Source organism: Aspergillus japonicus (genome assembly GCF_003184785.1).
Source record: "Aspergillus japonicus CBS 114.51 unplaced genomic scaffold BO86scaffold_6, whole genome shotgun sequence".
NCBI classification, from domain to species: domain Eukaryota; kingdom Fungi; phylum Ascomycota; class Eurotiomycetes; order Eurotiales; family Aspergillaceae; genus Aspergillus; species Aspergillus japonicus.
The window spans coordinates 219,849-244,801 of NW_020291643.1; the positions used below are offsets into that span (position 1 = coordinate 219,849).

Consider the following 24,953-nt stretch of genomic DNA (forward strand, 5'->3'; position numbering starts at 1 on the left):
GCAATGACTCGAGTTGACGTTTTTGCCGTCGTGGCCTTCGTAGTGTATGCTTGTTGAGCGAAGAGAAAAGTCGGGACTAGTGCGATGAAATGATCTTGTCATAGAAACCGTGGTAGTACGCTAGCCGAAGAAGTTCAACGAAACGAGCACGGAGGTAGGCCGCAATGAGATGAGAGGGCTTGTCGGCCGGACCACTGCGACACCGGACAAGAGGGTATTCACGATATCCGACAATCCACTTCGATTTGAATTGATTTATACCAGTACGGGAAGGCCATTCAGTAGCCGGACAAGGGACCAGCGGTATGACAACCAAGAGAACCTAAGATATTGGCGGATAATGCATCCAGGCTAGTGACGATTGAAGGAGGCTTTGCAGTCACAACGGCATGAATTCAGGGTGTAAGGGCAGATCGAGGGGATCGAGCTGCAAATGGGGCCAAATCGACGACTGAAAGCTAAAATCCAAAAATAAATTTGCAGGATCGCCTCCGGCAAGGAACGGGGGTGTGGCAGCCTGGCAGGGAAAGAGGAGACCTCAGTATGACAGGGCCAGGTGGATTTGGGTGGCACCACCAGAATATAAGAAGTGTGGGCTGAGATGGGTGGAAAAGGAGGAATGAGCTAAGTAGTGAAGGACTCCGTGAGGGAGAAGGGAAGTGCACCGGATTATCTGATAAAATCGAGATCAACCTTGTGCTGACTGCAGATCCACAGGGAAATGATCATTGAACCATCTATAATATTCTGCCCAGAAGAAAAAAACTTTGGGGCCGTTTCAACAGTTCCGGAATAATCCCCACTGGTCCGTTCGGTTCAAGGTCAGGCAGAAACGAATGAACGGACTGCCACCGAGGGTGGTTTGTGGACCGAAAGACAGTCTAAAGGCGAGAGAGTTCTTCAGGATGATAAGCAAAAGGAACCGTAAGCATCAGCAGGTGCAGATATGGGACCAGGCTAGCTGATTGCGGTAAAGTATTCTTGACCCTGAAGTTGTTAGTGGGAAGGGCATATTCGTTGATACGAAGAATAAAGTAGACTCCGTGTTGTCAGGCTGAAGTAGAAATAAGCTTAAAGGGTATAGAGCCATTGCTGCCAGAAGGATTGCCGCTTGGCTGAGGGGGTGCGAGCGAATGTTTTAGATAGATAGAGATGCACTCGTGTGGAGGTTACGAAGGAACACTGAAGAACTGTAAGTCAAAGGTTGTCGAACTGGAGAAGCGCAGCCACAAAACATGGTCAATGGGAGAGGCTCGAAACCTTGAAAGTCGAGGCCTTAAGGTTAAACTTCCAGAGCCTGAGGCCAACAACAGTCTTTGCCTGAGGCTGCAAGCTAGCGGCGTTAATTCTCACCGCCTTGGGATTAAGTCCGAGGCAAACGGCCTCCAGGCTGTTAAAACTGATCCCATAATTTGTTCCGCGTCGCCGACCGCGCTGCCGCAGAGCTCTGAACCTCCCACCCATCGCGTGCCTCTCTCAAACACACCCATGGCCCAGACCAACGGCGCCTGAGGAATTGCGAAATACGTTTTTGGAGTTTTACTCTTCATTTTATGTATCCTCGGGGCTTGCAGACCGCGTTGTGACCCTACCACCGTTTCGCATCTTTCGCCGAACGCCGCCGCCATCCCCGTCCTCCACAACCTGACAAAGAAGTGACAGGCTACGCAGCGCATTCCTCTACTCCTGATTCATCGCGTCGCATTCTCGACCAAACTTTGCGATAGCTTGTAAGGATCGAAGACAACATCATGGTCAGGTGTTTGACAAGAACGGGCTTCATTTTTTAATACGTCCGGTGTTCTAGACCTCTTCCTTTCCCCCTCTCCCTGGGTAGAACCCTGGCCCACCTCTGAGACGCCGTGTTTGGCTTTCTACGAGCTTTGCCGAGGGAACATAGACGAGGTAACAGTGGTTAGGTGCTTGGGATCAGCCCAAGCCCCTGGCAGGTGCTCTGGGGATGGCTGGAGACCAACAACCTCCTGCCGTCTCGAGCCAGGCGAACGGCTCGGTGGACGAGAAGCGACCAACAAACCCTTACGAGACCAACCCCGAACTCATTCCTGACGATGACCTTTTTCTTGCGCGAAGTGTGCATTACGGGCGGTATGCGCCATCGGACAATGACTTCAAGCCTCGCCATGAGTACTGGTGCCAGTCGGATCCAGAAGTCAAGTCCTACTGGGAAGGCATTGTGAAGGGTTTTTGCAAGCCAGAAAACTCACTGAATGTTCCGGGCGCAAGAGACGCTTTCGCTGCTGGCAGCGTCATCATTAGAGTCGACCGTGAGCCCGAAGCCGATGCCGCAGCGGAGACGTATTCGTGCCTCAATGCGAATGAGCTCAGCGCAGCAAGGAAAGCCGAGGACGCCCTTCGAGATCTCGACATTACTGTTCCGGTGATATATTTCTGTGGCACCATCGATAATGAAAATGTTACCGTGGAGTCAAGACTCTCAGGTGTCTCATTGGACGTTGCTTGGAAGTATCTCAGTGCTGATCAAATCGAAAACTTCAAGCAACAGTGTCGCCGCATATCCCAGCGCTTAGGAGACGTCGACGCCGCTCCCGACCGACCCTCATATGTTTGCAGCGGCCTCAATGTGCAGTTTCCGCCCGACGTCCAGCAAGTCGAGAAGGATGTTCTTTTTCGCGAGAGGAAGAAAGGCGAACGACTTGCCCTAGTACATAACAACCTCATCCCGGCCAATATAGTTGTGAACAATGGTCAGGTGGTCGGGATCACTGGATGGCGACAAAGCGGGTACTTTGGACTTGAGCGGGCGGACGAATTACATCGCCGCATCAGGATTCCTGAGATTGCGTCTGCCGGCGAAGTTGAGGGTTCAATAAATGTATCCGTGGTATGGGCCGATATCTATGAAGGTCTGCCCAGCATTGCCGGCGAGTCAGCATCCGCGACGAAGCACAATACACCCGTACCGCAAGTGAAGACCGAACCGTCGAATGTGGAGTTGAATGGCGTTCCTCTTGATCATGAGCCGGACCACAAATCAGGGCTCCCTCAGCTCGATGGTACAGCATTGCCCAATGAACACCCAACTCCGAAGAAGATTGCCAGCCTCAAGAACCGAGAAACCTCCCAGGCGTCCTCTTCCGATCGATCCTCTCCGGCAGTATCCACCAAACCTAGTGCCGCGACCAAGAAATCCGGTATCGGCCTCACTAAGAAAGGCACAGCTAGGAAACCCGCGGCCAAGAAAAGGAAGCTGACTGATATGGACAATGAGAGTGTTACAAGCAGGCGATCGAACACCCCTTCATCGCGCACGAGCAAAGTAGCTGGAAGAGCCAAACGTGGTTCCGCGTCCATCGCGAGCTCACCGGCGCCCGAAGCCAAAAAGAAGAACGCTAAGAGTAATCTTGTGGAGGAAGTGGAAGAGGAGGAAGAAGAAGATGATGATGACTCTGAAGACAATGATGAAGTGTTCTGCATCTGTCGTAAGCCGGACAATCACACCTGGATGATTGGATGCGACGGTGGCTGTGAGGATTGGTTTCATGGGAAATGCGTCAACATTGACCCACGAGACGCTGACCTGATTGACAGGTATATATGTGAGTCGGCTTCCAAAATCAACCTTCTATCTTTCCCCCACTACCATTATGTCCGGATTATGATTTTGTCATGGGGTATTGGACTGACAAGGAATAGGTCCGAATTGTAAGGAGCAGGGCAAGGGCTGGACAACCTGGAAACCGATGTGTCGGCTGAAGGAGTGCAGAAAGCCTGCCCGTGTCAATCAGGACAGTCCCAGTAAATACTGCTCAGATGAGCATGGTCGAGAGTTCATGCTTCAAAGGACTAGGCTCTTATTTGTGAGCGCCGGGCCTGGCGCTCGGAAGTCAGCCGCTCGGACAGCTCTCGGTGGGCTGGGATCCTCAACGAACAGCCCATTTCCCGACAGCGCGTCCTCTCGAGAAGGAAGTGGCCCAGACACAGGCAGCGGATATGACAATGTCGAGAAGAATACTTATCCAGAAGACCTCGGAAGCAGAGGTGGTGTTCTCACGACCGGAGACCTCAAGGCAGTGGTCACGGGCGTCAGCTCAGCGGAAGAATTCCGCAAGCTGGGAGAGAGCATCATCTCGGTCCCTGCACCGGCGAAGGGCCCCGCTACAGGGACCAACGAGGATAACAAGAAACTGGGCCTTGACTTCGATGTGGATTGGCTCACATATGCACCAGACGAGGCCGCGATGATCGATAAGCTGCGCAAACAGCGCGATAGCCTCGTCCATCGCCGAGAGATGCTCAAGGCTCGAAGCCATTTTGTGAATTTGGTGCGGCAGCGTTCCAAATGTATTCTAGACAAGCTGAAGCAGAAGGAACCCAAGGGCGGATGGAAGGACATCTGTGGCTTCGACTACCGACTGGCTTGGTCAGATGAGGAGTTCGACGAGTGGCGCCTTTCAGAGCTGGGGGCAAAAGCACTTACGGTTGGCACCCCTGAGGCACTGGCGTCAAGCTACTCCGATGCTACTGACGCAGATGGCGATACTGCCATGGGAGATGCGAAACCCGCCGGGGATGATCTGGAACATCTATCCCATGGCGTTTGCATCAAGAAACGCTGCGAGCGGCACAAGCAGTGGGTAAAGGTGCAACAGCAAGATGGCCTTTTCGAAGAGAGTACCCTGGTCCAGGACCTTAAGAAATGCGAGAAGGAGGCTCAAAACGTGGTGGAAAGAGCCGTTCTCAGGCTATGGGCGGAGGAAGACAATGCTCAGATCAGTAACAATTGAGGATGTGCTTTCCTCATGATTTAATCGCCATTGTTTGCCTCGCGCAACTTCATTACCTTTTCTTTTCCTTTTCTCTTCTTCCCGAAACTTTTTAAACCATGACATTTTGTCTTCACCCTTTCTCCCAAAAGGCCGCCCTTTTGACGGCGTGCTTGATTGATACCCCCCCCCCCCCCCCCCTTTTTTTTTTCTAAAAAAAAAAAAAAAAAAAAAAAAAAAAAAAAAAGCCTAGTTTTTACCCCCCCCCCCCCCCATCTTTCTTTATCGGAAAAGAAAAAAAGCAGGAAATCGAACCGGAGTTGGTTCTTCATGGCTGGTTTTCCTTTTCTTTTGGGTCTGTGGAAAACATACCACTGGAACATGTTGCATGCATAATAGAAGGAAAATGAGGTTCTAGGAGTGTATGTGTGTGTGTGTGCTGCTTACATTTGCTAATAGTTTTGACACCATTTCCCCCATGAATGATGATAGACCATTTGCATCTTGTTGTCTTGTATGCTCCCAGTAAACTTACCACCGTTACTTCCGATATTGTCGTAGCCTGAATCGACAAGCACCGAGCGTTCAAATGCTCTCCCAAACACACCACTTCCCGATCCCCTCGCCCAGCCGGTCCTTGATAACCTCCACCACCACCCCTGACCCCTTAGTCGACACTAAGATATGTGTATCAAGCCCCTGGTCCAATATCCGCACCAACAAGCTCGGAAACAGGCTCGCCCCGTTCGCGCCAAATGCGGACCGAATCCCATTTTCCCGGCTGCCGGGCTCATCCTGCATTGCGATTGACCCGCCACTCGCATAATTAGCATTGACGGTCGCTGTCGTCGTCCCCAGTCCACTCGTATTGACCAGCAGCACTGACACCGCTGCAGGACTAGTGGTGCGGGTCAAGTGTGTTAATGTCCGGAGGGCAGTCGTCAGGGCGGCCGCGCCTCGCGCTGCGTTGGACGTGCGTACGACGCCCTCGGCGAGGGTGTCGAGGCCGGCGACGAGCACGATGGCTTTGTTGGGAGGCAGGGATTCGCAACTAGCGGGTAATGATGCTACGGCTGAGCTGATTTCGTGGATGGCTTGTGATGCGGCGTTGAGGTCGAAGACGGGGAAGAGTTGGACGCGGTCGAGGCAGGCGATTGCCGCGTCGCGCGTGAGGGATTGGCGGTTGGTGGTGGTTTTGGTGGTGTTGAGCAGGGAGGCGAGGAGTCTTCTGGGGGAGAAGGCGTTGAATGTGGCTGGATGGACAATATAGACGGTGATTGAGCTGGGGCTGTTGAGGGTTTGGGCTTGGCGGATCAAGTGGGCTGTGAGGAGAGCTCGAGGGAGCTATTTAAAGGTTAGTCTGTGGCCAAAGGATCTTGAACATGATGCGATGTAGATGAGCACTCGATAGGGGCTTCCAGGAATCGAGGTCTGGCCTGGTGTGGTCGTGATGCTCTTGCATGAAGATGGAGCGTACGGACTGATTGACCCAAATAGCTGACATGCTCTTACCTGGCTTAAGTATTCATCATCTTCTGTATTCTCGTTGCTCTTGCTTCGGAGCCGCGAGAAACCGATCACAGAGCCAGCGCGGAATACACTCCCCCGCGATGCTTGCAATCCAGCATTGATATCTGCGTAGAGGTTCCAGGACTCTGTCGGGTGTGGCGGATGACTTGAGTCTATGTCGTCCACGGACTGCCGGCTACTACTGCTTGCTTCATCGGATAACAGCAACTTGTGTGCCAGAGTGGGAAGCGCAGGTTCAGCAGCATGTAAGTCACTGGTGGAATCCATGGCTGTCCGAGTGAACGATATCGCGGGCGGTCCTAGATCGTATACTTCTACTCCGTATAGTTTTTGGGATCGAGAGTGGCAGTGCTACGTAGCGAGTCAGCTGGTGCGGAGGTTATATTGTTGTAGAGCATACTTATTGAGAATGCAATAAGCGAGCAATAGATTCAATAACTAGATTGCTGGAGGTATTTTATGCAATGTAAAATGAGTAGGTATTAGTGTGTGTATGACAGTGGAATCGAAGGATGGGTCCAGATTAGATTGCGGCACGTGTTGAAGCCTGGTATGTAAGGCATCAAATCCTGGTCAGAAGCATGCTCCAGTACGTTAGAGTCTTGAACAGCGTAAGAGACAAGACAATGGCGGAATGTAAGATCGGCAAGAGGGGTCTACTCTAAAAAAATGACGGTAGATAGATGCAAAAATTTGGGAGCGCAGAATACACAGACAGGCTCGGACAAGAAAGTACACCAATGGTATGAAAAGGTGATGAATTGTGAATTGCAAATCAAATAGCATAGGGTCAGGCCGGGATGATTATCTATTGTGATGCTAGAAATGGCAAAAGACTTTACTTTGCAAATGGAACTTCGCAAATGGCTTAATTGCCATTTTTGGTTGTGGGAAGTCGATGATTAGGCTATCATGCGCCCAGTGTTCGAGGACCGGTTCTTGATTCCTCCATTCGACGCTGTTTTGGTCCATTCCCCATGGCCATTCATCTCCCATTCAGTATCTTTGAACTTTGCGCCTAACGATTGGCTGAGTTCAACACGAAGTGCCTCGTTTTGGTAGTCAAGGGTGCGGAAATGAACAAGCGAAGCGCTACGTCCCAGCTCGATGATGGAATGAGCGATGATATCGTACCCCGTAGCCAGCTCCATCCATGGATCGTTAGGATCGATGGGGCCTCTGTTTGCCAAGTCAATGGCTGAGTCTTCTGAGCATGGGGCCAGTTGTACGGTGAATGATTGCAAGTTCATCATCAACTCCAGGGCATCTAATACCAATTTCACATGATTATAGAAGGGGAATATAGCGGTGTAGCTGAACGAAGTCAGATGTCGGAGCCCGCGCGATATGGACAGTTTCTCCTCTTCGGTACCCATGGAGGCTATGGTGCCCCATTTACCAAGCACGGACGGAACCTCGAACAAGAAGTACTCGTAATGTGCGTACGCTCTGAGCGAGGAGCCCTCATTGAATCTGAGAGATGAATAGGCCATGATATCCAACGGGTTGGATGACGGGTTAGTCGTGAAGACCGGGGACTCAGGCGGTATACTTCGCTCCCACTGACACAACTGATGAGTAATCTGAAATGCCCAATTGTGCTCCTCTGGAGCCTTCGTGTTCAACATGGTTCCAATCCGCGAAGGTGGTGCAAGAACAGTGATCTGCAATGGGTTGAGGTTGGACAGATGTCGAAGCAACCGATTGATGTCCAAGTCACGAGGCGGATCATTCCCGAGTAGCACGACAAGCGAGGTAATATAGCGCTCTAATCTATGCGATGTGACAAAATTGAGGAAGTCATACAAATCATCGAGGTAGAATCGAGAATGCGCGTAGAGTCTGGATCGCACGAGCTCGAGCAGCCGGGAGGATACTTGTGCGGCATTCTTCAGGTTCTGCGTACTGGAAGCTGTGAAGTGTGTTCTGGGTGTATGATGAAAGTTGGATTCGGAGGGAGTATCCACTGGAAGATAGCTCACAATCTCATCCAGGATTTCATTCGGCAAGTTTTCGAGACATGACAGCTGCGAAGTCATCGTTCGATTGCCTAAAGAACTTGACGATCCTTGATGAAGTTTCACATCTCAGGAGCACACTATGAGCACCGGGCTTTGACCGGTTTGAGCGCTAGATGTTAGTAGTTCTGTGGTAAGAGACACTGATGGTCGTGACAATAACGAGCCCACAGCACAAGAGATAGTTATGTCGTTGGTTAAGTGCCATGTGGAATAGCTATATACAGCAGGCGGTGAGGATGGAATAGCAGATCGGGAGTTCGAGATGTTGTCAAGTGCCGCGATTCTCCACAGCTTCCAAGCACATGATTCCATGCAATTAGGAGGGTTTTGATAGGGTATTATGCTTGCATCCGGTCAGTATTGATGGTGCAAACTTGACCAGCTCTTGAAGGTAGAGGTTTGATGGATATACGATGTCCTTCAGCACCCTTATGATCTTCAAGTAAGTTGTTCAACTGCGAAAGAAGTTGGCAGATAAAGTCGATTGACGTCTGAGCTCTGACAGGCGAAATTATTCTGGACGCTCGGCAAAGGCGGCCTTACCTGAAACAGACCAAGTGTGGAGAAGGTCGAGGCACTAGCGTCTCCCCCCGCACCAGCAGAACAAAAGTGCATCCTGCTAGACACTCACTGACATGCATCCCACTGCTTTTCATTTGCAATGCAACCGATGCAACCAATTCACTTCCTGCAGTGTCAAAACGCTATTATATGAGTCTACGTCATGCTCACAGACTGGGTGTAGTCGGAATGCTCAAGACATATTCAATAACCCATGCGATTGTCTGAAAAATGCATGCCTCGCTGAGTCAGGCCTTACAACATCCATGCTGTGCCCCACACCGGTCGATCAAAGCTTCCGCCACCCTTTTTGCGATTATGATTCATGGATCCCCCTCCCCGAGGTCTTTACCTGGCTACGGTCAGGTTTATTATGCTCTCCATGGAGATACAGGAAGGGTATCGATGGGATCGAAGAGCTTTTGGGATCCCCAGGATTTAGGAGTATGATGACCGGCCGTCGAAGTCATAATTCCATGCCGAAGGCCGAAACAAGGTAGTCGACAAAGAGTGACCGATAGGAACCGGGAAACTCGAAACTCGGATCTAAGAGTAGATTTGGACCAGGCCTGTGGGGCACAAGCTGAACAGATGGTTCCTCCTGCTCCGGACTTCGGATCTCGCAGTCTTGCCTTGAAAAGCGCTGCGTGCCCCTCCCCCTCCTTTTCATCCCCTTTCCTGCCTTTCTGACTGTTGTTTCCCTCTTTCTGCTTCACCAATTTCCTGTCCTTAGTGAGTTCCGTCTTGTTGGAGGCAGTGGCGAGAGATTCCAGCTAACGCCTCTTAGCTCATTGCATCTTGTCTGTGCATCACAATGGCCCCTCAACTGCACCGCAACCCCCCTTTCCGTGCTGAGCACCTGGGCTCTCTGCTTCGGACCGATGATCTTCTGAAGACCAAGATTGCTTTCGAGAAGGGTGAAGTCTCTAAGGCTGAGCTGGATGTCATTGAGAACAAGGATATCAAGGAGGTCGTTGGAACGCAGAAGAAGCTCGGCTATGCCGCCATCTCTGATGGAGAATATCGCAGACACAGTAAGTCACTTCCCCGTGCTGTTGGAACCTTCGTTATCACATAAAGCCATAAGGCCTAACCAGACCTTGAAATTAGTGTTCTGGGGTACCTTCTTCCCTGGCTTGGACGGATTCGACGAGGTGACCGACTTTGACGCCGACATCTTCCGCCCGTATGCGCCTGATGTCGCTGCCTTTCTCGAGGCCGGCCACAAGCCTGGTGAGACCGTCCTGTGCACCGGCAAGATCAAGCACGTCGGCAGCACGTATGTCGAAGAGTTCAAGTACTTGGCCAGCGTGGTTCCCGCCGATGAAGTCAAGAACCTGAAGATCACTCTTGCCGCTCCCAACTGGTATCACTTGCGTTACAAGGAGGGCAAGGCCTACCCCAAGGATGTCTACAGCTCCGACGAGGAGTACTTCGGCGACATCGCCAAGGCCGTCCAGGCTGAGCTGCAGATCCTCTATGCCGCTGGCTGCAGGAACGTTCAGTTCGATGACCCCAACCTTGCTTGTAAGGCTACCCAATCCACAAACAATAACTGAAATGCACAGATAGCTGACTGTGACCATCAGACTTCTGCTCCGAGAAGATGCTTGCCGGGTGGAAGGAGGATCCTCTGAACGTGCGCTCTGCCGATGAGACCTTCGAGCAGTACATCAAGCTGTACAACGATTGCGTCGCCAAGCGTCCCGCCGACATGCACATTGGTGTTCACCTTTGCCGTGGTAACTTCGTCGGCAGCCGTCACTTCTCCGAGGGTGGTTATGACCGCATCGCCACTAAGCTTTTCAAGGAGCTCAACGTCGACACCTACTACCTCGAGTACGACACCCCCCGTGCCGGTGGCTTCGAGCCCCTGAAGGAGCTCCCCACCCACAAGAACGTCATCCTCGGTGTGGTGACCAGCAAGTTCGCCCAGCTCGAGGACAAGGAGGAGATGAAGAAGCGTGTGTACGATGCCGCCAAGTTCATCGCCGAGGGCAACAACATCTCCCTGGAGCAGGCGCTCAACCAGGTCGGCGTCAGCCCTCAGTGCGGCTTCGCCAGCCACAGAGAGGGAAACGCCATCGACCGTGACGGCATGATCGCCAAGCTGAAGCTTGTCCGTGAAATCGCCGACGATATCTGGCCCGGTCAGCTGTAAATCAACAAGCCAAGACCCAGGGCGATTACCACAAAGGAGTTCGACCCCTCCCAAGGCCAGACTCCGACTCCTGTCGATTTCAACAACGAACGTGGAGTGATGAACGAACGTGACGACAACTTTTGTGTGTTTAGGATACCACTTATTTAACATATGGTTTTAAAATGTACAGTGTTAGTGAAATATGATTGAGCCTTTCGATTGATTTGAAGAATCATCCCTGCCGTAATCTTAAAAGTAGAATGTCTTTGCTTATGCGGGCGGGTGGTTGAGTACCTTGGAGGTGCCCCAATGTGGAAACATGCAAGGTTCGCTAACCTAGTCGCCGACAAGCCCGATCCATGATGTAGATCGCGCTTTCGCAAACCTACAACATCATTCATACCTAAGCCAATTTCACCTGGAAGCTTTCCCGTCCGCTTGTTTCGCTAGAACCTACAGCCATAATTTCCCATAACCTTGCAGTACGGGCTGATCCTGGCCAGAACCATTCCCTGCGAGGTAGGGGTCTAGATCGCTGTCTGATACGAAGCAAGTCACATGCTTTGCTCGTGAGTGGCTTGATCTCCAATAACTTACCATCAACAGCACCCTAGGATAGCACGTCAAATGTACGTCAGACACGCCAATCAGACACGGGTCTCTCTTTTTCCTAAGTATCTAGCAGCTATGAAAGACAGAAAGCAGCTCAAGAACAAAGACATCATTAAAACACGATATATGTGTGGAATGCATGTATGTGCTGGTCCCAAGTTTTTTCCCTTCTATTTTGAAAATGTTTCTACACTTCGCCGAAGACACGGGGGTGGTGACAAAAATAATAATGTGAAGAAAAATCAAAGCCAAGACGAAAAGAAGAAATGGTAAGGAGTATTATTAAGGGGGAGGGGTATTGAAATGGCCCGCATCGGAACAGTGAGGGATATCATGAAAAAGAGAAGAATGAAATGGCGGAAGAGGCATGCGCAGGAGGAAAAGAAAAAGAAACACAGGGTTCAAATGCTGCGTCTTCTGTCATCAAAGCCGACGTGAAACGAGGTGCCAACTGATTCGGTGTAGGTGGAATGGAGCATGCTGTACACGAGAGGGGGCATTGGAATAGCCTCCGATTCACGACTGCAGGGGTTTGGCGGCCGGCGTGAGAATGATCTATTTCTGAGGCTGGGTCTTGACGTTGTTGGAGAGCCAAGCCTGCAAGAATGAAAGGTTAGCCCTGTTAAGCCGAGGTTTGGGGATTATTGACTTACAAGACCCTCAAAGATACCGGTGCCCTCCGTTGCGACACTGGGCGCAACATACCACAGCTTGTCCTTGAGCTTGTTGAGTTGCAGTGCCTGGGTGACGTCTTCAGGGCTCATATCTACAAGTGACAGCTGATTAGCGATTGACATCGAAGTCAGGAATGGAAGATACATACGGCCCTGGACATCCTGCTTGTTAGCAAAGACAAGGAGCAACGCATCCTTCATTTCGCGATCATTGATGATCTTGTGAAGCTCCGAGCGAGCCTCTTCCATTCGAGCAGTGTCGCTGGAGTCGACGACGAAAATCAGACCTTGTGTACCTGGTCGGAGAAACAGCGTTAGCATCAGACACCCTCGAAACTAGCTGCTCCGTGCAAAAAATCGTACCGGAGTAATAATGTCTCCACAGAGGACGGATCTTGTCCTGACCACCGACATCCCAGACGTTGAATTTGACATTCTTATATGTTACGCTCTCGACGTTGAAGCCGACGGTGGGGATCGTGGTGACATCCTGGTTTGTAAGTTTCAATTTGTAAAGAATTGCTGTTGAAACCTCGATTAGTAGAGATGTTCACAATTGGTTGGCTGACAAGGAGCGATCAGCAGGGGGCCTCACTGGTTTTTCCAGCAGCATCCAAACCCAGCATCAAGATTCGCATCTCCTTGGTGCCGAAAATCTTCCCCATTATCTTAGACACGGAACCGCCCATTGTGACACACGAGAAGCGACCGCTGAAGGTCGCAGACTGCTGAAAAGATTAAGAGTGTATCGAAGATTATGTTGCGAGATCGTTCAATGGATGTTTCCCGGCAGAATAGCTATCGGAGGTGCAGTCGCTGGAAGGAGAGAATGCGTTATTAGGGGATGGGGTTGTGGAGGAGGAAGGACGACGAGGGAGAAGGACAGCGAGCTAAGCACGGCCGGAGGGTCAATTTCTTTTCCGTCCGCGTGAACAAGGTAATGGTGGTCCATTATTGGCAATGCGCCGAAGTACGCAAGGTAAACAAGACATACAGAACTTACCTGGAGGGGAGGAGAGGAGGGGGAAGGGAAGGCAGCGAGGCCAACAGAAGATTGTAGGGAGAGAGGGTATGAATGAATGAGTGGACGGACAAAACCGAATGAACGGCACACTGACAAGACCAGCAGGGGTAAAAGTCAATTCGACCGTGACTGATCAGAGGGAGAGGAAAAGAGAGGGTAGGAGGAGGAGGAGGAGGAGGAGGAGGAGGAGCAGCAGGAACAGCAGCAGCAATAAGAATTCAGGGTTCACGATCCACCTCACGAGAAACGATTCCTCCTTCTTGCTTTGCTTTCATTTTCCCTTTAGCAAAGCTCGAGCGCCTCCGTAAAAGGGGCTATCCGATGACTAAGCACACACCCTCCGCGCCAAGCACTTCGGCTGTTTCAGACTCTCATACAATCAATTATCATCCTGGTCCGCTTGTGTTATCAGTCGATCGGATCCAGTTGCCAAGGGGAGGATGGAAAAAAGAAAAGAAGAAAGGAAGATGAAGATGAAAGACAATTGTTCAACCGAGGAACAAAGTCGAAGGAAAGGTACAGGTAGGTAAGCACTCAATACCTGATGATCCATGATTCAAACACATTCTGACCATCATGGATCCGATCCACCCCAGCTTCTCGTCGGGTGGAGTGTTGGACAAGAAACCTATCGGATCTCTCCGCATTGATACAGTATTCACTATTCACCATTCGGCAGTGATATACACATTCACAACGGACACAAGCCACATCAACCAGGATTATTTAACATCCGAGCTGCCATCACCCGTATAACAAACGCCAGGCACGGCGACGGTCGGTGGGCGGCGGTACCTTTGTGTATACAATACGTCATGGCCACACTGGTGAGGTCATCCCACCATAGCTCCTTCGCACATGGTCGGTCTTACGATCTTTCAGTCGTAGCACAAAGCTGTTGGCTTTTTCCGGACGACTTTTTCTCTATAAGACCGCGCAGATACCCTTGTGCTCGCCAGTGATATTTCTCCTGTTTCTCTTACTATTCTTTCCCCCCGAACATCACCACCAACATGGCAACCCGACCCTTCCGCCGTCGCTCGTCAATCCATGAACAACAAGTGTCGCATCATTTCAAGAAATTCTCTTGGGAGGCACCTCCATCGAAGGTACAAGCGCATCGTGTCCAAGGTCGTCAATGTCGCTCAACTTACTGACGGTCCTTCCTAGACCATCTACGCAGGTCTTTCGATCTTGTTCGATGATGATGGAGCCACAGTAGCCATTGCGATTCGTGATGCGACCTATCTTCTCGACTTTGTTCAGGATGATCTCACCGCCGAAGGCGACGAGTCACTTTCTACACAGATCGTGGACTATGTCCTGCATAACTTGCGCAAATACAGCGAAGAGCGCCTTGAGAAGTTCATTGGTTTAGCCATGCCGACAACAGTGGCTAAGAAGTGCCCGACTCTTTGTTCCAAACTCTGGGCGGAGCTCGATATCATCCCATTGGTCTTGCCTGAAGAAAGCAGCATCGGTACCGATAATGTCTCCAATCATCCCATTCGTAAGTCTACTGGCTGGGAGATCAAGAGTGTCGACGAACAATCGGAGTCCATGGGACGGAAATGTGTCAGGTGCGCTAAACGACCAGTTCCACCGTGCTTGGAAGTTGCTAACAGAAAGTCAAGGCTATTCGGACCCGAGAATATTCCTTTGCTGCAAGTCGGATTCTTGGGCTTGGTGGAGGTGGACACTGCCTTCCACGTGCGTTTGACGAACCTAGAGGATTTCCGCAAGACAGTTACACAGAAGACCTGGGATGCGGTTCAGTATTATGCTTCCGATCTCAAGAAGAGAAAGACCAAGGTGGCGTTCTTCAGTGCCACTCCTCAGGGAGGTGGTGTTGCACTGATGAGACACGCCCTTGCAAGGTTCTCCTATTCTCTGGGAACGGATATTAGATGGTAAGACTTCCGACAACACTCCGGGCGTGTGAAACGATGACTGATTGTGAAACCAACCAGGTATGTGCCCAAGCCTAGACCAGGGGTTTTCCGCATCACGAAGACCAATCACAACATCCTGCAAGGAGTCGCAGCTCCAGATGAGCGCTTGAGCGAAGAGGACTGGGACAAGGTTATCGACTGGATCGATGAAAATGCGAAGCGCTACTGGCTTAGCCCGGGTGGCCCTCTGCGCCATCCCTCTGAGGGAGGGGCGGATGTCATCATCATCGATGATCCACAAATGCCTGCTTTGATTCCTATCGCCAAGAAGATGGCCCCCGACAGGCCAATTATCTTCCGAAGCCATATTCAGATCCGGAGCGACCTCATTGCTCAAAAGGGATCGCCGCAGCAGGAAACCTGGAGCTGGATGTGGAAACAGATCCAGCAGGCAGACCTCTACATCAGCCATCCCGTGAGCATCTTCGTTCCGGAAGATGTTCCGTCCGAGAAAGTGGGATACATGCCTGCTTCGACCGACTGGTAGGTTGACTGTCTACATGCCATCGACGCGTATCTAATCAGCAATGCAGGTTGGATGGACTGAACAAGAACATGCAAGACTGGGATGTTGCCTTCTATGGCCGGATCTTCAATTCGATGTGCAGAAACTCGGGCATGCTCACAATCAACTTCCCCGAGGGTGAGCCAGCACACCTTGCATTACACCTGAACGCTACTTAACAACTGCCTGCAGATGAATACATTGTCCAGATCGCCAGATTCGATCCTTCCAAGGGTATCATCGACGTCGTGGAGTCATACAAGAAGTTCCACCAACGGTTCACGGCCTCCCTGCCCGACAGGAAGCCGCCCAAGCTGCTCATCTGCGGCCACGGCTCCGTCGATGACCCGGACGGCTCGCTGATCTATGACTCAACCTTGTCGCACATTGAGACCAACTGCGCCGACATCTCGGGTGAAATCTGCGTCGTGCGACTCGGACCTTCGGACCAGGTGCTGAACGCGCTCCTCTCGAAAGCCAAGGTTGCCTTGCAGCTATCGACGCGGGAGGGATTCGAGGTCAAGGTGTCGGAGGCCATCCATAAGGGTAAACCGGTGATCGCCACCAAGGCCGGAGGCATCCCGCTGCAGGTGGCCGACAAGAAGAACGGGTTCCTGGTGGAGGTCGGCGACACCGACGCGGTCGCGGAGCATCTATTCCAACTCTGCACGGATGACGAGCTGTACGAGCGGATGCACAGCTACGCGCTGGAGCACGTCTGCGACGAAGTGAGCACGGTCGGCAACGCGCTGAACTGGCTCTACCTCGCCTCGAAGCTGTCCAAGTCGGAGGAAGTCAAGCCCAACAAGCGGTGGATCAACGACATGGCTCGCACCGAGGCGGGACAGGAATACACGGGCAAAGAGGACCGCCTGAACCGGTTTGATTTGTAGATCCGTTTCTGATTATTGTTACGCATGACGACAGCCCTTGCCCTTGCTTCATTGCTTTTCCAGACCACTCCTCTTAAACCAATTACACCCTACTTTTTGTTGCGGCTTAAACCAATGCGAAAGAATTGTGACAAAAAAAAATCAAATACAAATAAACATACATACATACATACATACATGAGGGGTATATGATCATCACAGCCAACAGCCCGATCGCTAGTCCAACGCGCGTTTTCATAAAAGTAGAATCCAGAGCCACCATCCTATATCCCTGCATCCCTCTCTCCCATCTTCAACCCATATCAAATCCTCACCGCCCAACAACCCGATACCTCTCCCTGGCCATGCCCCCCTCGGCCCCCTCCACCCCATAGCCCTCCCCAACCTCCCCGACAATCCGGGCCGGCGCCCCGCCCACCACACACCAACTGGGCACGACCATCCCCGGCGCCACGACCGCGCCGTCCAGCACGTACGCGAAATCCTTGAGGATGGCCATGCTGCCCACCACCGCATCCCGGCCGATGTGCACGTGGTTGCCGACGCTGGCGGCCTCGACGACCGCGCGCTCGCCCACGAACACGTGGTCGCCGATCTTGAGCGGGTAGAACGCGTACACGCCGCGGTGCAGCCGCGACGGCGGCCGCAGGATCGCCTGCCGCGCGATGTAGCTGTAGCGGCCGATGGTGATGGCCACCGATGGGGTCTGCGTTTGCGAGGCGGAAGCGGAAGCTGCGCCGGAGGTTGAGGAGGTCGAGGGCGTGGGCTTGTGGGAGGCGGAGGAGGCAGAGGAGGAGGAGGAGGAAGAGCGGTACAGGTCGCCGCGGATGACGGCGTCGGATTGGATGACCGTCTTCCCGCCGAGGATGATGTGCTGCGTGCCGTGGATGAGGCTGCGGCGGGAGATTTTGTTGCCGGTGTCCTGTTTGCATTCGAAAAGTTAGTGGGAGCTGTGCTGGTTTTTTTGGAACAGAATGGAGCGGAGGGGAGGGGAATCGGAATCCGGGGTTACGGTACGGTTTCGATGTATTCGCCCTTCGGCGCTTTGGGAGGCATTTTGTTTTGGTTCTTTCGGAAGATTGTCTTTGTTATGGAGAGGGAGATGCAATCGCTGTTGGGATTGAGTGCGGTGGTGGACTGTACAGTATATCAAGTACAGTATAAGGTCAAGAAGTGTGGAGGAAAGACTGCGATGCATGCGCCGCGGCAGTTGGGCGCGGGCGGTGACCGCAATGGAAAGGCGCCGTAGAAGCGGTGAAGCTTGTCTCCTGGTACAGTCCAGTTGCGAATCTGGCTAGATCGAAAGTGGAACTCTTTCGGAAGCTAATGTGCTGGTCTACTTGATGCTTCTCTACTCCGCTCAATCAACGTGGATGATAACTTCAATCGGGAGTCGGTTGTTGTTGGGAATACGGAAGCTACGCTACTATGGAAAACCGACCCGGACCCAGCAGAGCTACAGTATGCTTATCGTAGCTTATCAACACAGAGCTCGCCTCTCATTAGAGGCACAGTACTTGGAATAACTATCAACAAGAACTCTTGACAAATTGATCATTATGAAACAAAACCCTCATTCTTAATCAGACATATCATTTCAAACCAAAAGGATATCTCAAACAAAATCGCAAGGCTAGATTAGGAGGATCAATATAGTCATATAGTCCGTCAACAATTCAGGCAGAAGTGACCTGTCGCTGAGGAGCAGGAACTTCACCATCAAAGTGGACTTTGTAGGCTAGAGTTGACACACGTTAGTCTCCTTCAGCACCACAGCTTGGAACAATGCACTTACTAGTGGGGAAAGGCGAGTAAGCGCCGTGATCCTCCCGAAGATAGACGGAGTAACCGCCCTTCTGAGGGATCTTCTTCAGCACTCCTTGAGCACCAGGCGCAGGACGGAGGTTGTCCAACCGCGCGACAACGCGCACCATGGCCGTCACCGCAATCAGGGTGGCGTCCTTGCCTAGACCGCTCTGAGGACCTGTGCCGAAGTCGATGTAAGAGTCAATAGGGCGGTCGAGGCGGACCTCGTCGGGAGACGGGAAGGCGATCGGGTCACGGTTGGCTCCGCGCTGTAGGCTGTTAGTTGCTGGCCATAGGCTGCATTGCGATGAAAGTGAGTGACTTACAGAACCAACAAAGACCTTGTCGCCCTCCTCGAGGTAGACAGGGCCATTCTCGTCGGACAGGGTGATGTTGGTTTGAGCCTCGCGGTAGGTGCCCAGGTTACCGTTCAATCGGATCGCCTCCAAGCAGTAACGCGTCAACTTGTCATTAGCATCCAGGGTGTCCTGCTTGGCCAGCTGGTTGATTGCAGCCAGATGATGCTTGCCCTCAGTCAGGTAGAAGTGGATGATTTGAGTGAACTACGAAAGTCAGTATGCCGACCATAGAGACGTTCCGGGGCCGACTCACCATTTGGGCTTGGTTGTGCACAATCTCCACAGCTGCCGGCAAGATCTGTCCCCATGTAACCTCGGAAACCCCGTGGCCACTCTCGAGAAGTCGCTTGATGAGCTGGTCACCATAATCCTTGAGAACATTATGATCTTCACGGAAGCTGTCAATGATACCCGAAAGGAAGCTGGGGGAGTTGATGGATTTGACATGTCCCTCAACGAGTCGACCCAGTTCCTGGGAGACAGCCTGAGCAGCGCGGTGAAGAGAAAAGGACTTCATGAGGTCCACGTCGAAGAAGATGGAGCTATACAGGGTTGCCATGATCATGAACATCTCATGTTCGGAGTAGACACCACGTGGGTGGCTATTCGTCTTCAAAGGCAGAGAGAAGATCTTCGACACAAAGTGCACAGGAACGAGATTTCCAACACTGTAAAACTGTCAGGAATTGCAGCTCCACGGACACATGAAACTTACTCTCTAGCAATGTCCACCTGTCTCCTGCCAGCGAGATTGCATGATTTCTCTCCAAGCAACTTCAGAGTGGCGTCTTCGTAGAAATCTTTAATGTTGGTACGCCACTGATCGTTGTCGAGAGACTTGCTCCAGAAGTCGGTGCCTCCCTTGCCCGCGTGAACGGAAGTCAAACCACCCCAAATGACGCGAAAGTCCTTCCCGTAATCCAAGGCCAACTTGACGTTGTCATAAGAAAGTAGAGAGGGAGTCGGTTCAGTGTACCGGGGTGCGTCATAAGAGTAATCGGCCTCACGACCCAGGTTCTTCATGATGTTCCGGTTCTCACTCGGAATCGTCATGGGATAATGGGCATAGATGGAGTCTCCCTTGAACCAATTGGGGAAGACACGCGTCGCCAGCTTGTAGAACACGCATCCCTGGTTGATGTTGAGGTCGTAGCGTACCTCGTTGTAGCCCCAGTTGGTGAGGTTTCGAGGGTTGTAGTCAATCTGCACAAGCAATTAGCTCGCGCGAACCAGATATCAGCATATGATCAGATAACTTACAGTGTAGTATCGATCTCCACGGACCAAAGCCACGGCGTCGGACAACACCGCACGCGAGATTGTGTAAGTAGGAGCAATGCCGACTCCCGGAATCATTGGCTCCTTGGCTTCCTCTGCGACGATACCGGGGTACAGCTCGACGTAGTCAGGGTGCTCGTACAAATGCCGCAGAGCATCGGCGACTTCAGGGTCGGAGTTGATGTCCTCGAACCTCTCATAAGGCTTCAAGTTGAAGAATTTGCGGAACTCATTGAGCGATCCGACGTTCCACTTACGGCCCTGCTCGATACCCAGGATTTCGACGGACTTGAGAACCTTGGGAACATTACGGGCACCGAAAGAGCCTAGATTCATTAGTCCTGTGTCTTCTTTGAGATTTAGACAAGGAAGATACACTTACTTGCAACGTCCTCGATAGCAGTCTTGAGGATGTGAACGAGCTCTTCATCTTTGAATGTCCCATCCTCCTGGCGCTTCAAGCCAGCGAAGGTACGCTGGCTGGGGTCCTTCGGAATGGTATCTTCGTACTTCTTGAGTCCCATGAGAAGCTCATGAAGGGTAACCTCCTCGGCAGGCTTGCCCATGAGCTCTTCGTAGACCTGTTCAGTCCACTTTTCGTCACCAGCACTAATAGCAGAGTGCCAGCGGTAGGCCAGGTTGAACTCGATGGAGCACTGGTTTCCAAGGCCGGAAGGGGTAGTCTTGCTACCCTCCATCTGGGCTCTGGGATCCTGTTACCCGTTAGAAGTCGAACCAAGGATATCAATGGGTTAAACGCTTGCGACTTACCAGACACCAGGTACTGTTACTCCGGTTCAAGTTGACGATAGTACGGAGGTAATCGTACAGGGTGATGTTAATGAACAGACCACATGTGACGCTAGAAGTAGTCAGCTAAACGTAGTTGGAGCTCCTCACAGGTTCACTTACAGTCGACCAGTCTGGAATAGATCCTCATCGTACTTAGTCCACGCCTCTTGGGCCTGCTTTTCCGGAAGCCCGGGACGAGGCTTAGTGAAGCGACCATTTTCATTGATGGCCGCCAGCTCTTCAACAACGTAGTTGTGGAATCTGTTACAAAATAATGCATCGGTTAGTGCTGGCACCGTAGAGCTGGAAACTTATCCACTCACCTGCTCAGCATAACCATGAGAACACTGCAGGCAGCCGGGAACGCTTGCAGACGCTGCTCCGAGAACGTATCCGGCTTTAACTTCCCATCTTTGAAGGTACGCACAAGGTCCTGATCGTCCTTGGTGTCACCGTAGAGAATGGAGAGATCAAGGTATGCGGAGGTCTTGTTGATGTGGGGCTGTCTGTAGTCTGTCTGGAAGATATCTAAACAGGATCTTAGCGATGTCGTGTGAGCGTGCGCGCCGAATTACAAACCGTGGATAATCAAAGAGGCCCAATCGAAGAAAAGACTGGAAACCTTGTTCGGGTGGGGGGTGAACTTTTCGCGCGCAAAGAGGCAGTCAAAGACGAGACCTGAGTCAGGAAGACCACCGGGTTGGATTGTCAGAGGAGCGATCGAACGGGCATACGGCGTGTTTGCAGCGCCCAACCACGGAAGGGTGGGATTGTTGTTCGAGCCGTCGGCCGAGCGGTACGCATACTCATTCCCCATGTACCTTCACAACACAACATATTATTCATCAGACACAAGCTGCTCTTGAGCAATTTCCATTGTCGGCGATCGACTTACGAGAGCGGAGGGTGAGGCAATGAGCCCCAGAGCTCGTCCAAAAAGGCATTGGTGAGATCGGCACGATTCTTGGAGTTTCCGGGCAGAGCGCTGACGAGCTGAAGAGGAGAAGCGCAAGGAGGGTCAGCAATTCTCCAAGCCAATTCAGCAGATGCTCGAGGATTTGACGCCCGCTTACCTGAATAATGCGTTCCATAAGCATGGTCTTATCGTCGATATACTCGCCCTTGGCTTTGTTCTTGATCAGGTCCTTCAATGTACCAACATCCTTGATGCCCAGACTTCTCAAATCCGAGAACATGCTGCTTGATTGTTCATGTTCAATGTAGGTTCCATCGCCGTTCTGACTCGGCAGAGGACGCTGCGAAGCATGCAGGACCTGGGCATATCGCTCGAAAGCAGACAGGCCGTCGTCGTGCTTGTCTTGCTTCTCGTACCGCGGCTCACTGTGGCTCTCATCCGATGATGAATTGGGCGCCGGCGATGCCTTGGACTGGCGTTTCGTCCCGTTGGTCTGAGTACCATTTGGCTTCGATTCGCGCTCTCCCTTTCCCTTCTTGAACGTGCTGGAGAAGCGGCGCAACATTATGATTATATGATATAAGGATATAAGGGTAGAATACAACAAAGCGTGGAAACAGAGAGATAACAGCTGGAGACAAATGGCAATAGCCGGCGAAGGGGTGCAAGAAAGAGAGAAAAGCAACTGCCAGCAAGTGCCCAGGCTTTTGATCTGTCCGAAATAACAAAGGACTTTAAACGAGACACTGCATGGGAGTCCGTCCGCGATCAACCGTGCCAGCCAATGTGTGGATCCAGTGCATCGAATCCCAGCGCAACAATACTAATGACACATTTACGGAAGGCGTCGCTGGCTCGCCACTTGCATATGTGCCGTATTTCCCTAAATGTCATTGATGATTCGATCTATGTCCCGGGCCCCGCGCGTAGCACAAATTACTCATAGTCGGATGGCTTTGGCTGAAGTTTAGAAGCACAGCAGAGTGGGGAACCTCAGGTTAACCATGCAAAAGGGGGCATGATGTGGATTCGAACGTGGTTCAGCTGTCCTACACTACCTACTCATAGATACCTCTGGTATCGTACGAGTAGATGGTGTCCCAATGCGGTCCAATTGGAAGTGGCAATAAACGATGCACTTTGTCAAGGTATTTGGTGCTAGACAAGGCCCGAGCTTGGCTTGACCTTGCAAGTCCTCGAGTACCCATACATACGTACTGTGCATACCGGTAGCACCGTACCGTACAATTAGAATTGCTGAAGGAACGACCGAAGTGTGACGGACAAGGGAGTCGGAAAACTGAAAAAGTGAATTTTAGATCGGGCAAGTCGGCATCGACGGGGGAAGTGGGTGCACCAATTGATTGGAGATTTGTGGTTGATCTCAATCCAAGATCGCCCATCCTCGAGCAAGCTCCAAAAAGAATCTGCAGGATGGATTGTCCATGCCAAGATCCTTGCGACACAACCATGAAGCTGGAACTTGGAAGGGGTTCACGTCTCCACTATGATTTAGGAATGCCAATCGCAGGATGGCTTTGTACTGGACTCTTGGTCCAAGCTCTGCGCTATAACATAAATCTCTCTCCGTATTGGCGACCCATCGACGATCGGACAGGCGCTGTGGAGGTCGATCGCACACCACAAACACAAGAAAAGAGTTTGGTGCTGTCTCACCTTGATGGACAAACGAGGAACATCAGCTGTGCGGGCTCGAGAGCTGACTGACAATCTGACGTCTTAGCTGGGAGGCCCACCCCTTGAGACCTGCTGGCGCTGACGATCCCTCACCGATTTATGCATTTTGACCCATCCCAGCTGCATCAATCTCCCCTACGATGTAAGGAAAGCCAAAGCCTATTCAGACGAAGGGATGTGGTAGCTGTAATTGCGTAGGCATTGAAGGTCTTCTTTTCCCAGGCCAGCGAAGTTGCCTAGGATCACCCCATGATCTCTTGTTGAAGGTCGCAAGACTCGGGAATTAATCTCTTTTAGTGGGGAGCCAAGGTCGTGGGTGGAGATACATACGGAGGACGGATCATAGGGTACCCACGCGTTCACACCATCGGGTTCATCTCGACTGTGCAAATGAGAGCTATGCAAGAGAGCTTGGTGTGAAAAGCATTCAAGCGGTCGCTACCAGTCCTGAAGGAGCGGGCGGGAGGGATTCACATCCTACAGTACAATGCCTTCAGCATCATCCCTGCATTCGTGTGCTGGGCCCCGAATTACACAATCGGGAAATATTGCCCCAAGAGGGGGTTTTTTTTCTTGCTTGGACGCTATGGATGGCTCGTGCATCAAAAAACAAGTCAGCGGCCATTGTGTTCCCAAATTGTGTCGTGAGTAACGAAAGGCCCTTCTCAGAGTTTTTTGAAGATGCGAATCGCTAATCCTCGGTCGATCATTAGTTCGTGACGGGGAACCCCAATCAAGTAATTGAGATCTGTGTGCCGAGCACAGGACTAAGCCAGCCGTACAGATTGCAATGAAAGAGAGTTCAACATAAGCCGTGAAGGGGTAAGACTGGCTGGCCGTCAGCCCAGCCGCACGCTCGGCCTCATGGCTAGCTGGAAACAAAAGCCGGCCATCCTTTTTTGGGACAGAGTTATGTAGGATATTGGGAAAAGATCGACCAGAGCGACCAGAGCGACGCGGGAAAGGAGTTTGCCAGTGCGATCTTCAGTGGATGTTCTGCAGAGATGAGAGAGGAGGTGGTTGGGTTGTTGTGGAGCAAGACTAAAGAGAGACGAAAGGTCAGAGTTCAGAGTTTGGGCCAGCCAGTGTTACGATCGGGTGTTGCCGAGTGGTTCATGGGCGGCCGCGGCCCCAGGCCGTCAGGCCCCGCAGTTGGAGATGTGGTTCATCGCCTAGCAGTGGTTAATTCCCGCCCGCACCAGCTACTCGTTTCGAGGAACGTCAACATGGTGGTGGGTGCTTTAGGCTCAAACGCGAAATGAGGACTGTCAGAAGTTCGAAGTTCGAAGTTCGAAGTTCTGAACAATTTTCTTCTTGTCCCTGGCAGCAAAGGCTTACCTTGTGTTGCACTCAAGCATGCTAGCGTCCGTCCAGCAGGTACTGTATGTACACAGCGGAAGGGATCGTCCTTTTCATGACTTGTGGGGACCATAGCCACTACTCT

The 24,953-nt window shown here is 51.8% G+C and overlaps 7 protein-coding genes across 7 annotated transcripts; 3 read left to right on the forward strand and 4 right to left on the reverse strand.

Annotated features, from left to right (window-relative positions):
- The first annotated feature begins 1,469 nt into the window (after positions 1 to 1,469).
- Positions 1,470 to 4,908, forward strand: BO86DRAFT_331536 (putative PHD transcription factor). The gene is made up of 2 exons (XM_025668749.1): positions 1,470 to 3,578; positions 3,676 to 4,908. Exons 1-2 carry the CDS (start codon positions 1,961 to 1,963, stop codon positions 4,764 to 4,766), a joined length of 2,709 nt encoding a protein of 902 aa, XP_025531133.1. The 5' UTR covers positions 1,470 to 1,960; the 3' UTR covers positions 4,767 to 4,908.
- Positions 4,909 to 5,330: 422 nt separating this feature from the next.
- On the reverse strand, positions 5,331 to 8,314 carry BO86DRAFT_354974 (F-box domain protein; the record flags this gene model as incomplete). Its single annotated transcript, XM_025669606.1, has 4 exons — positions 5,331 to 6,089; positions 6,258 to 6,626; positions 6,992 to 7,094; positions 7,209 to 8,314. 4 exons carry the CDS (start codon positions 8,312 to 8,314, stop codon positions 5,331 to 5,333), a joined length of 2,337 nt encoding a protein of 778 aa, XP_025531134.1.
- A 1,357-nt stretch (positions 8,315 to 9,671) lies between these two features.
- BO86DRAFT_305290 (cobalamin-independent methionine synthase II family protein) lies at positions 9,672 to 11,018 on the forward strand (the record flags this gene model as incomplete). Its single annotated transcript, XM_025667653.1, has 3 exons — positions 9,672 to 9,891; positions 9,968 to 10,384; positions 10,447 to 11,018. The coding sequence occupies 3 exons, from the start codon at positions 9,672 to 9,674 to the stop codon at positions 11,016 to 11,018; spliced, it is 1,209 nt and encodes a 402-aa protein (XP_025531135.1).
- Positions 11,019 to 12,167: 1,149 nt separating this feature from the next.
- Positions 12,168 to 12,975, reverse strand: BO86DRAFT_305289 (ADP-ribosylation factor family protein; the record flags this gene model as incomplete). The annotated part of the gene is made up of 5 exons (XM_025667652.1): positions 12,168 to 12,209; positions 12,266 to 12,378; positions 12,436 to 12,582; positions 12,650 to 12,808; positions 12,882 to 12,975. The coding sequence occupies 5 exons, from the start codon at positions 12,973 to 12,975 to the stop codon at positions 12,168 to 12,170; spliced, it is 555 nt and encodes a 184-aa protein (XP_025531136.1).
- Positions 12,976 to 14,323: 1,348 nt separating this feature from the next.
- Positions 14,324 to 16,660, forward strand: ccg9 (putative trehalose synthase (Ccg-9); the record flags this gene model as incomplete). Its single annotated transcript, XM_025673388.1, has 6 exons — positions 14,324 to 14,419; positions 14,481 to 14,890; positions 14,945 to 15,220; positions 15,281 to 15,745; positions 15,796 to 15,905; positions 15,960 to 16,660. The coding sequence occupies 6 exons, from the start codon at positions 14,324 to 14,326 to the stop codon at positions 16,658 to 16,660; spliced, it is 2,058 nt and encodes a 685-aa protein (XP_025531137.1).
- A 310-nt stretch (positions 16,661 to 16,970) lies between these two features.
- On the reverse strand, positions 16,971 to 17,716 carry BO86DRAFT_416165 (dynactin subunit 5; the record flags this gene model as incomplete). The annotated part of the gene is made up of 2 exons (XM_025674953.1): positions 16,971 to 17,582; positions 17,678 to 17,716. The coding sequence occupies 2 exons, from the start codon at positions 17,714 to 17,716 to the stop codon at positions 16,971 to 16,973; spliced, it is 651 nt and encodes a 216-aa protein (XP_025531138.1).
- Positions 17,717 to 18,336: 620 nt separating this feature from the next.
- Positions 18,337 to 22,376, reverse strand: BO86DRAFT_305203 (peroxidase/cytochrome P450 family protein; the record flags this gene model as incomplete). The annotated part of the gene is made up of 13 exons (XM_025667648.1): positions 18,337 to 18,398; positions 18,456 to 18,735; positions 18,793 to 19,029; positions 19,079 to 19,493; positions 19,541 to 20,028; positions 20,086 to 20,429; positions 20,486 to 20,816; positions 20,875 to 20,965; positions 21,016 to 21,156; positions 21,219 to 21,423; positions 21,475 to 21,716; positions 21,791 to 21,888; positions 21,969 to 22,376. 13 exons carry the CDS (start codon positions 22,374 to 22,376, stop codon positions 18,337 to 18,339), a joined length of 3,342 nt encoding a protein of 1,113 aa, XP_025531139.1.
- Positions 22,377 to 24,953: the final 2,577 nt, after the last annotated feature.